The 11,467-nt window shown below is 44.1% G+C and overlaps 1 protein-coding gene across 1 annotated transcript; it reads left to right on the forward strand.

The window, feature by feature from the left end:
• The first annotated feature begins 472 nt into the window (after positions 1–472).
• LOC111149262 (fibroblast growth factor binding protein 1) lies at positions 473–2,606 on the forward strand. The gene is made up of 2 exons (XM_022506223.1): positions 473–613; positions 1,671–2,606. The coding sequence occupies exon 2, from the start codon at positions 1,691–1,693 to the stop codon at positions 2,450–2,452; it is 762 nt and encodes a 253-aa protein (XP_022361931.1). The 5' UTR covers positions 473–613; positions 1,671–1,690; the 3' UTR covers positions 2,453–2,606.
• Positions 2,607–11,467: the final 8,861 nt, after the last annotated feature.

Below are 11,467 nucleotides of genomic sequence, written 5' to 3' on the forward strand. Positions count from 1 at the left end.
GAGAGAGACAGTAGGAACAATCAGACTGCATGTGGGTAGTCCCAGTGTTCAACTCTGGACTCCTCATCCTCTCAGCTTTGTGACCTTGAACAATCCCTAAATATAATAAGCTCCAATTTTCCATCTGTAAAATGATAGGAGTCCTGGTTACTGTATTGTGGGGTGGGTGTATTGGGAATTCAGGGAGAGCTTTTGGTAAAATAAGCAGTACAGGCCTTGGAAGCTATGACAGTTTTGCTATTGCCCCGTAGATATTGCTGCTGGGGTCCTCATCCCATCAAGAAGGGTCTTTGTAAGGCTGAGCTGCCCTCCTACCCTGGCCACTGGGGGACAGGGAAGGACTTGAAGGAAGCAGGTATAATGCCCTACATATACCTCCTCCCACAGGATTACACCAACCACTTTCCCTGCAGTAACTGGCTTCCTCCCAAGGGGCCTGGCTGGGAGGAGTGTGATAAAGATAGACAGGGGTGTGTGTTATAAAATTCATCTACCAAGGATTCAATAAAAAGGGCCTTCCCTGCCTGCCACAGCAGATGAGACTGCCGTAAGCCTACAAGCTCACCTCACTCCCACATCTGAGATTACATTGGATCTGCATACTCCGAATAAGGTAAGAGTCTGGCTCTGTTAAGAGTTTGATTCCCCACCTTTCTTCTCACTACACTGAGGACTTCAAGATCCTATCAGGGACCATGCGGGCTGAGTCTCAATGCCCTGATGAACAACTAGGTCTTTACGGGTTGTACCTAGGCCCCCATCCACCCTTCATTCAGGAGCCCACATACCTGTGACTGTCTATCTCCCTTTTTCAATTCTGAGGAAAGACCACAAACCCAGGATGGAAATACATTCTGAACCATTTTCTGGGTCTCTCCCTTATACAAACAAAATCTATATTACTTTTAAAATTGAGCACTAATGGTATGAATCATCTTATCATGAACTATGCCAAATGAAACCCTAAGTAGTTTATAACTTTCTTATTTGTTGTCAATATTTCCAAAGGAGAGAGTAAAGTTGAAATGCAAGAGGTGAGCAAAGTTGGTGGTATAAAAGCCAAAGAGATAAGTTCTAGCTCCTTTCCCATTTTGTCACTTGCCCAATATGGGATATTGAACAATTCATTTACCAGTGTGAGCCTGAGCTGCCACATCTGTTACCTGGGCGTGATTTATTTTTACTTACCAGGAACAGCTTTTGAGTGGATTATGCAAGGGAGAATCAAATAGTGGTCAAGGTCATAGCATACAGCAGGTGTTAAATAGAAGTGCTATCTTTTCTTCCACCATTTTTTAAAAAATCTAGTCTAGTGCATGGTATAGAGTAGATATTCCATAAATGCTTGTTTAATGAGTAAATGAAGGAGTGAGGGAGTGAGGGAGTGAGTGGGCAAGCAAACATAGGAATAAAGGAGTAGTGAATGAGAGTTTATTTGGCTCAGAGAGTGGTGAAGAAATGGTGGAAGAGTAGGAGGTTTTTAACATTCAGGACTCAATTCAAGCCAAAATATGAAGAGATGAGCTGCTGGTCTAATAATTCCAGGAGCCAGGATTCTTGATCTCACCTCCAAGCAAGGAGGCATATGTCAGTGTAGAGGGAGGGTTACCCTGCAGCTCTGCATTGCTGAACTATTGCCCAGCACTGACACACCTGCTCTTGTCAAACAGGTTTCCACCAAGCTGAAGCCATGAGGATCCATAGCCTCACCCTGCTCTCCTTCCTCCTTCTGGTTGCTCAGGTGACACTGGTGAAGGGCAAAAAGGAAGTAAAGAATAGACATGTCAGCAAAGGCACCAAATTGCCTACTCTGGGAGAGACCCAGATTGAACCACCCAAACACCTGACCAAAGGCAAGTTTGTCACTCAAGACCATGCCAACTGCAGATGGGTGGTGACTGAGCAAGAAGAGGGCATCACCCTGAAGGTTGAGTGCACCCGAGAGAACACTAAATTTTCCTGTGTCTTTACTGGCAATCCAACTTCCTGCCTAGAGTCAAACAAAAAGAATGTCTATTGGAAACAAATAGGTCGGAACCTGCGCTCTCAGAAGGTAATCTGTGGGAATGCCAAAACCATCCTGAAAACCAGGGTGTGCAGAAAGAAGTTTCCAGAATCCAATCTCAAGCTGGTGAACTCCACTCTGATTCAGAACAAGAAACCCTCCCAGGGGTTAATGGAGCCCTCTCCCAAGGAGCAGAGCAAAGTCAGTAAGGCCTTCCTCATGGAACCTAGCAAGGTCAAAGAGTTATCCCCAAAGGAGCAGAAAAAGGTCAAAGAGAATATCCCCTTGGGCTCAATGGAGACTCATACCATAGCTACCAAGGATCCAAAGTGTGTGGAGGACCCAGACTTGATAAACCAAACAAAGATGGCCCTGGACTACTGTGGGGAATCCTGGAGCTCTATCTGCCAATTCTTCATCACTATGGTCCAGGGCAGTTCATGCTAATGAGTCAAAAGAGAACAGAGTCCTTTAGGAGGTGCTATGTCAAAGTCCTTCAGTATGCTGTCAAGCTCTCTGAGTAAAATGAACATTTGTGCTATGAGAGTGCAGTGGAATATGTAAACAGATTTTGTAACTTTTGTTTTTGTGGTTTGGAATTTACTTTATATTCATTTCCTTAAATTTTTACTTCAGAGATTGTTTACCTCAATGTATGTTTCCATGCCCCACAAAGCTATGGGTATATGAACAGTGAGGACCATTCTTTGAGCTGAATGAGCCAGAGTGATGATTCCAGTGCAATGTACTTTCTGCTGAATTAACAAAGTTAATAAAGCTCTGGGTATTTTTCAGAAATATGTTCAACCATTTTTTGTTTATTTCTACTTTCAATGAACTCAAAATAGTCCCCATATCTGGGGGAAAAATATCTAAGTAATGACTCATCCTAAGTCATCTGCAATGTGACCCATTCCAAAATCCCTATCTTAATCCTTTCATCCATTGGTCTGTGGTGTTTGGTGCTCACTGCACTGTAATAATTAGGATCCCTGATTTCAGGTGGGTCAAATAAGGCATGGTGTGATTAAAAAAACAAATCAGGGTCTCACAGATGGTAAGAAAGAAGGAAGGATTTGAACCCAGAAGGTCTGTAAAACCAAGTCCACAAGCAAGAGGAACGCCCTCTACTGACTCAGGTCAGAGCTGGGCATCTCTTCTTGCTATATGTGAGACCCCTGATTTTTAGGGGTTCATTTCTGGCCTGGGGGAGAGAAGCTTGGTTAAGTACAGTGTCCTGTGATGAAAACCCCAGTGTAAATAGGAAAAGAAGGTGGAAGCTGCTGGAAGAACTCTGGTTGAACTTCATGGAAGAGGTATTACTGGAGCTGGATTTTGGAAAGAATATTCTTAGGTAAGAAAAGAGACAGAATGAAGACACTTTGGGCAGATGACAACATGTATCAAAGCAAAGAGACATAAAAATCCTAGAAGCTGGGAGAAACCAGGTGGCTGGAATATGGTAGGAAGTAGAGATGATACTACTGTTAGTCATTTACATGTTAGTAAGAAGTATCTGAAAGTGTTTTTTTCAAGAGTTGGGGAGAGAGGAGGTTGTGGTCCTAATGCCTTGTCACAATTTCACTAAGAGCAAAAAGCGAAGAACAAAATATGGTTAAAAAAAAAAAGACAAAAAACCACTCACTCACTTTAGAGTCTCTGTCGGTTACAGAGAAGAATGGCAGGTAGCTTGGAAGAGAGACCATTTACACTCACCAAATTACCAGGACCTACACTGAGGATTGTCAGTGGCCAATCCAGAGTGTGTCATTACTCACATTATCAACACTAACATTCATCTCTCACTTGCTATGTGCCAGACACTGTGCTAAACTTTTTCCGTGGAGTCTGCATACATGCATTCATTCAACATGTAATTTATTAAGCACTGAAGCTGCCAGACTCTGTTCTAGGTGCTGAAGATACATCTGTCCATAGTAGATGAGTGTATGGATGGTCAGCCCCTTGAAACTACCAGTGGGAAATTGATGATAAAATCACAAACATACAAGAGATAGAGAGGGAAAGTAAAGGAGGAGAAGGGGGTAACAGTGATGAAGTGTAACCAGTCTTAGATCAGATGGTCAGGAGAGGCTTCTCTGTGGAGGTGACTTCTGATTCTAGATATGTATGAAGAAGTAACCAAGCCTAGAAACTCTCTGGAATAGGGATGTTCCTAGCAGAGGGAACAGTCAGTTCTAATGCCCTGAAATTACTTTATATGGCAGACACTCTTCTAGGACTAGAAAATGGCAGCAAACAAAAAGAAAAAAAATCCCTCTTCTCATGGTGTTTGTATTCCAATGACTGACTCAGGTTTGGCATGTTCAGGAACATCAAAGGTTACAGAACTATTGTAGGTCAGGGGCCATGACCTGATTTGTGAACCTTATCCCCATTTGCAAGAGAACTGAACCAACATCCCTGTCCATTCCAAGATTCTCCTAGCCATCTAATGTATGGGACATTTTCCCTTAAATTCTACACAGATTGTGAACCCTATGGATCTCCCCTACTCACACATCTCAGTTCCATGTAGTCCTGAAATAGGAAAAGACTGTTGAACACTTCCAGGGTCATTAAATAATAACTCTGGTCTAGCCTGAGTGACATAAACATTGAAGAACTGACCAGGCTAGATTCAAAGACTTTCTAAGCTCACTCCCAGCCCATGAAGTGGCACTTAGTTCACTGATGGTGTTTGGCCACTGGCAGAACTGGGAGGTTTGTTTCCAACATGGTGAAGTTTCCTAGACTCGGGCTAGAGGTTTGCCTCTGTTTTTTCCCACTCAATATCTCTATGCTAATTATTTAATTCTTCTGAACTTCAAGGAGTTTATCTCAACAATGAAAGCGGTGAAACCCACCTTGAAAGGCTGCTCTAAGACTCACATTGGTCAATAAATCTAGAGCACATAGTGCCTCACTGCTTGCACAGAAGGTGTTCAACTCAAGTGACTGTCTAAAGTCCAACCACAGGGCCAGTTGTAGAGGAAGTTCAAAATTTCCTTAGGTAAACTCTTTAAAAGTGAGAGGGGTTTTCCCCTAACACAATAAACAAAGAAAACCAATAATTATTGAGAACCTGGTATATGCCAGTGGCTTTGCCCCCTTCTCTTATATAATCCCCTCAACAATGCTGTCTATTAGGTGTTATCATTTTCATTTTCTAGATAAGGAAACTGAGGCCCAGAAAAGCTGAGCTACTTTCCAAGTTCACCAACCTTGAAGTGGGAGAGCCTGTAAGTGAGAAACCCAGGGTCTGGAGGTCCTCCAGGCCTTTCTATGTCTGAAGCTCATGATTTTCTTCATTTAATGAGAGAAGAGTGAATTTTGTTTTATTTATTTTTTATTTTTTTAAAGATTTTATTTATTTATTTGATAGAGATCACAAGTAGGCAGAGAAGCAGACGGGCGGGGGGGGGGGGGGACCAGGCTCCCCGCTGAGCAGAGAGCCCGATGCGGGGCTCAATCCCAGGACCCTGGGATCATGACCTGAGCCGAAGGCAGAGGCTTAACCCACTGAGCCACCCAGGTGCCCAAACTTGTGGTTTTAGATGCAGACCAAATAAAAGTGAACAAGGTGTCTCATACACTTCCATATTTACAGTCCCTTTCATGTCCTTCAAAAAGAAATCTCCAGAAGCTAAAAAGCTAAAAAAGCTAAAAGCTTTAGCTTTTGTTCATGCTTAGCCTTCCTTCATAGTCACATCCCAAGACAATGTTTTTAAAAACACAGTAAAAAACAAATTTAAAAACACAACACAGATTTTATATTAGCTTCCATCCAACTTGGCACTCCATATTTTCTCTCTGGAGACTTTCTGAATATGAAGTGGAGGGGCCAGCTTGTGTGTGTGTGTGTGTGTGTGTGTGTCTGTGTGTCTGTGTGTCTGTGTGTGTGTGTAAGCATACTTGAGATATAGTTACCCTTGATAGCAAGAGACAGGAAGATCTCAGGCAGGTAAGAGGTGCTTCAGGATGGCATGACTGCATCCCCTAAAGCAGCTCAGTAAAGGGATTTTCTTACGTTCCTCATAAAACTACCTCTCAGCTTTAAGAGGGCCTCTTCCCTGCCTGCAGCACTGTCTCTGTGTAGTAACTCAACCATACTAGTGCCGACTTGAATCTCTGGAGTCCAGCCCATCTCACCTCGCCTCCTACCCATTCGCTTCTTCCCCTGCCTCCCTCCTGAGTTGTTTTTGGCAGAACAAGGAAAGGAGGCAAAAGTGATTGGAACCAACAAATGCAAGGGCAGCCATCATCTGTGGTACTGGTGCTCATAACACCACACATATAGTACTCACCTTCAGATGTCTCACTCAGAAACACTTCATGAACAATATGCAAGAAAACATTCATTAGGAGCCTTGCTGGATGTGGGGGAGATAAGACAGCAAAGATGGTCTTGAGCTCGTCTATCATAATAGCCCCAGCAATTGGGTCACAGGCCAGCATATAATAGATTCTGAACAAATATTTATTGAGTTAATAAAAGAGGAGAGAAATCATGGCAGGGGCAAAGATTATGGGCTTCAGAGTAAAGGAAGCTGGGTTTAAATTTTTAGTTATTTGACCTGAGATAAGTTACTTTTTTCTTATTCTCAGTTTCCTCATCTATAAATTAGGTCTAAGTATCCATTCAGTAAGATTTGACATGATTTAAAGTCTAAAGTGTGATCCTTACACAATGGATTTTTCTAAGATTTGGTTATGAATGAATGAGCCAATTAATTGAGAGAGAAGAGAAGTAGGAAATGTTCTAAATAGGCTACATGGGACTCAAGACATACCATGCCAAATGGAGTTTGGCTGTTCCGAATCACCTCCCAAAGACCACCCTCTACTTAATGGCCCAGGAGGCCTCTCACACTCGTGGCCTGGATAGAGTCACTTTCTACAAAATAGGAGATAAAGGCAAAGCTGGTTCTTTAGGGCAAACTTAGAGACTTTCTTAACCTGCCTTCCAGTGACTCACCACAGCATCTCCCCTTCAGCTCCCTTATATCTACAGCTTGAGTGCTGCAAGCCACCTGCTGCCCAGGTCATCTTTCTGGGGGGCACTGTCCATATGCCACATGCATGCCAACGACTCACACATTTACATCTTCAGCTAGACCTCTCTTCTGACCTCCAGCCTCACTCAGCATCACCACTTGCATATCCAAAAGGTGTCTTAAATAACATATACCAGAAACACTCCACTGATGTTCCCCCCCAATTCTTGCTCCTCCATGTCCTTCCCAATTTAGCTTATCATAAAGTCATCCTTCCCATCATGCAGGTCCTTTCGTGGGGGACGAAAGATTCAGAGGTGCCAACGGCCAGGAGTCCTTGAGTCCTTGGAGTGCAAGGCCATGGCTCAGAAGAACCCCGCAGTCCACACCAACAACCTGCCCTACGGAGACCTGGCCTCTGAGGTGAACAGGCGCAGAGTCACCATGGCCACGGGAGAAGAGATCTCTACCAAGAAAAGTGATGAAGCCGGGGAGATGCCCCCTACTCTGGACTTGGAGCAAGGCCCTGCTGGCATGGCTGGCCCTTCAGAACCTCCCGCGCCGCCTCCTTCCCCCGCTGAAGACTGCAGAGTCTCAGCCGGCTGTGAGAGCCCTCCAGCGAAGTCGGGGGTGGGGGGGGGTCTTTGAAGACGGTCTTGGAACATCTTTGTTCTTTCTTTCCTCACGATCAGATCACGGCTGAGTGGTGTTTATCCTCACGAATGCACTGGGGCAATCTTTGGTTTTTCAAGCCAAGTCAATGATTTACATCCACATTTGAGCTTTCATTTGCCTTGTTCTATGGAAAGTCATCAATTGTATTTGAATTAAAAAAAAAAAACTTGTACAGTCCTACTTGACTCCTCTCACTGAGCTCATCTAATTCATCTACAATTCCTGCCATCCCCACTTTCAAGAAGATATTCCAAAATATAACATTTTGCTACCTGATCGCTACCAACCTGGTCCAAGCCCCAGCCTGTCCTCCTGGATTATTGCAGTAGTGTCTTAATTTTCTTCCTGCTGTCAACCTTGCCTCGTAGAGTCTATTCTAGCACAGCAGCAGCGACATCCCTTCTAAAGTCTGAGTAGGAGCACCCCACTTCTCTGCTAAAAGCTGTCCAGTGGCTTGCCATCTCATTCAGAGTAAATGTCAAAGATTGTTGCAGAGCCTTACAGCCCCTTATAAGAGCCAGTCCCTCACTACTTTCTGAACTGATCTCTTATGATGTAATCCTGGGATTACTCTGCTCCAGCCATTCTAGCCTTGCTGTTCCCTAGAGCTCACTCTGCACTCTCCTGCCACAGTCCCTTAGCACTAGCTCTTCCCTCTACATGGAGAACTCCCTTACTTCTTTCAGATGTCAACTCAGATGCCACCCTGGTCCTCAACGTTGTTTTCTTTTCTCCACACCACTTCTCATCATCTGACGTGCACAGTATTTATTTGTTTCATTTGCTTATTGACTTATTGCCTCTCCTTAGAATATAAGCTTCTTGAGAGCAGACTTTGCTTTGGTCACTGCGGTTTTTCTAACATGTTGTACAAAGCATGGATCTCAATACATGTTTAATTATTTTTAAAACCAGTGTAACCACAAGAGAATCAAGAGATAAGATTTCTTTCTGTCAGACAACCTTCAGCCTTAATTTCCATTCCAGAAATGTGATTGAGGTTAAATTTCTTGTCCTAATAAGTCTAAATATCCTTATCTGGAAAATAGCACTGAAGAAACTCTTATAAAGTAAATGAGTCAAAGAATATAAATTACCAAACTCTTTGCTTGGAACACAGTCATTGATCAAAAATTATGTTTGTTGTTCTAGTTTTTCTGTTATTATTATTATTAAACATCATGCTTTCCAAAGGGCATGATGCTGCCTGTTCTCTAGGTTCCTGACAAAGATGGCAAGGTCTGCATCTCTCCCAGCTGATACACATTTAATTATAAAGTCCCTTCCTTCATGATCTCTATTTTACTAACCTTATTAGAGAGAGGGTTTTGATTTTATTAAGATGTTTTGAAAGGATAAGAATTGAAGGAAAACATGAGTGTAACATGGACCCCCAGAAAATCTGATTGCTGGAAACATGAGAAGGGCCTAGGCAGCAGAAGGGGCCAGGAAAGAGTGAAGGGCAGGCAGCAAGGACACATTGACCTAAAAATAAAAAGGTCCAAGGTTGAGCAGGCTGTCTTCTCTGGAAGACAGGAAGCAAAAAGGCCCTGTTTTCTAGGAAATGCACTAGTTCTGCCTGGCAGGCTCATAACTCCTGCCAAACTTAGCATCTCCCCAGATAAGTCAGGGGAGGTGGGGTGGGAAGTATAGAGTAGCTGTGTTTCTTCAGGCAGGGTGGCATGGAGATAAGAGAGTGGGCTCTGGTCATGAATATATGGACTTGGATCCTGATTCTGCTACTTACTAGCCATGTGACTCTGGCATGTTCCTTAACATTTCAGAGACTCAGCTTCATTCATGCAGCAAGTGCTACTAGTGTCTTCCGTGTGCTGTGAACTGGGTAACAGGATAAGCATGCAGAAAAACCAATGTTTACTGAGCATGTACTCTAGGCCAGATACTGCTGTATGCATGTGTATTATCTTACTTAACCTTCACAGTCTCCCACAAGGAGGCACTACCCTTCTTCCTATGAAGAAGTTGATGATGTCAAGAAACTCGCTCAAGGTCTTAGCAAGTATCAGACATGGAAGTCAAGTCAAAGCAATCTGGCCCCGGGTCCAATCATTTGACCACTAGAACACTTTCAAGAAGCTGGAAGCTCCAATGTAAATGTGCTGTTGGATGCAAGTATGGTGTAGGGCCAGGTGGAGGGGTGGGAGGTGCAATCCCCATAGTGCAGCAGGTGTAGCTGGGGGAGATGGAAACAGTGGTCACAAGTCAGAGAAGATTTCCCTAAAGAGATAACAAAGCTAAGACCTTTAAGGGAAAGGGGGTTACTGGGCAAAACAAATATACGCAGAGAGTGGCTCAGGCGGAACTTGGGGAGAACTCTCTCAACTATTTGGGCACATTAAAAGGACCAAAACATTGATTGGCAGTCCTGGAGACACTAGGGTCCTCTGATTCTATACCCTTTCTCCTATAGACTAGTCTGCACAAGGAGGCAGTACACCTTTAGATGTGGGGACTCCTAGATGCTCTGCAGACAAAATCACCCCCACTAGACAATGGGGAATTTGTAGCACATTCTCAATTTGCTCAGTTTATTCAACAGCAGGTGTTCTGCTGAGGGCCAGGGGGTAGTGAGAGAAGTGTAAAGGTATGAATGCAGTAGACAACTCCTGCCCTGGTCCACAGGGAACTACATGAAACATGGAAGATGCAAGTATGCTGTTGCTCAGTCATCTCCCAGTATTTAGAATTATGCATTTTATTTCAGCTTTAAATGCAAACCAATTACTTGTCCTGGCACTCAACCAAAGGAAGGCCATAAAAGTAATTTTGACTAAAATCAGTTTTTACAAAGCAGGCACTGACTCTAGAACCTGACCACAATGTGCAATGTGACTTGGCAATGGCATTTTTATACTGTATGCTGCCAGAACTAGCTTCCAACGTCAAGGGACAGCCCCCAAGAAGACCAGCCAGGGTGGGCTCTCCTCTACCACAGGAGGCTTCCCAGAGCCTCTAGGGTGTCTTGAGCCTAAAAACCTACTTACACCCACTCCTACCAGCATAACTGCTCTAGAATTGTCTTTCCTGGAACTGGGCATGGGATTTTCTCTAAGCCAAGTACTGGTAACAAGGGGCTGAGGTTTGGAAAAAGCAAGAGTCCAAGAACCCAGATGGGCCACCCCAAAACAGACACTACTGTTGTCCAGGAATCTTGAGGCTGGAACCCTCAGACTCTGGGAACCAGGTAGGGCCAAACCAAGCAGGTGTGAGGACCAGACAGAACCTTTATTTGGTGCTTCCTGCGTGCTAGGTGCAGTGATTCCAACCTTACCTAGAAGTAAGAATCACAGGGGGAGCTTTAGAAAAGCTCACTGCCCAGGCTGCTCCTACACCAATGATATCAGAATCACGGGGCTGAACAGCTCAGGGATTTTTTAAGCTCTGCAGTTAACTGTGATGTGCAATTAAGGTTGCAATCTGCTCAGCTGGGCACTGTTTACCATGCTTTCCCTGCATGGTCTCATTTCATGACCATCCTATTATCAGGAGAACCAGGGGTGCAAGGAAGTTCATCATTTGCCAGGGTCAGAGCCTGGAGTCTCCCCAGGTGCCTGCCTCCAGAGCCACGCTCCCAGGTGTAAATACAGGCATGAAGGCAACTACCACGTAGCAGAAAGAGCAAGAACCTGGGTTTGAACCCCTTCTGCCCCCCATCCCCACACCAGTGCCTAGGGAGCCTTGGGCAAGTCAATTTATTCCTCTGATTCTTTCAGCTTCTTGTCTGCTGAACAGGGGGATGTTATCACCTTTGCAGTATTGGTGATTTAAG

Source organism: Enhydra lutris, unplaced genomic scaffold (assembly GCF_002288905.1).
Source record: "Enhydra lutris kenyoni isolate GAN:26980312 unplaced genomic scaffold, ASM228890v2 scaffoldscaffold21, whole genome shotgun sequence".
Classification (NCBI taxonomy): Eukaryota; Metazoa; Chordata; class Mammalia; order Carnivora; family Mustelidae; genus Enhydra; species Enhydra lutris.

Bases quoted from the DNA above. Each gene is read 5' to 3' on its own strand.
- LOC111149262 (XM_022506223.1), top strand. From the start codon at position 1,691: ATGAGGATCCATAGCCTCACCCTGCTCTCCTTCCTCCTTCTGGTTGCT.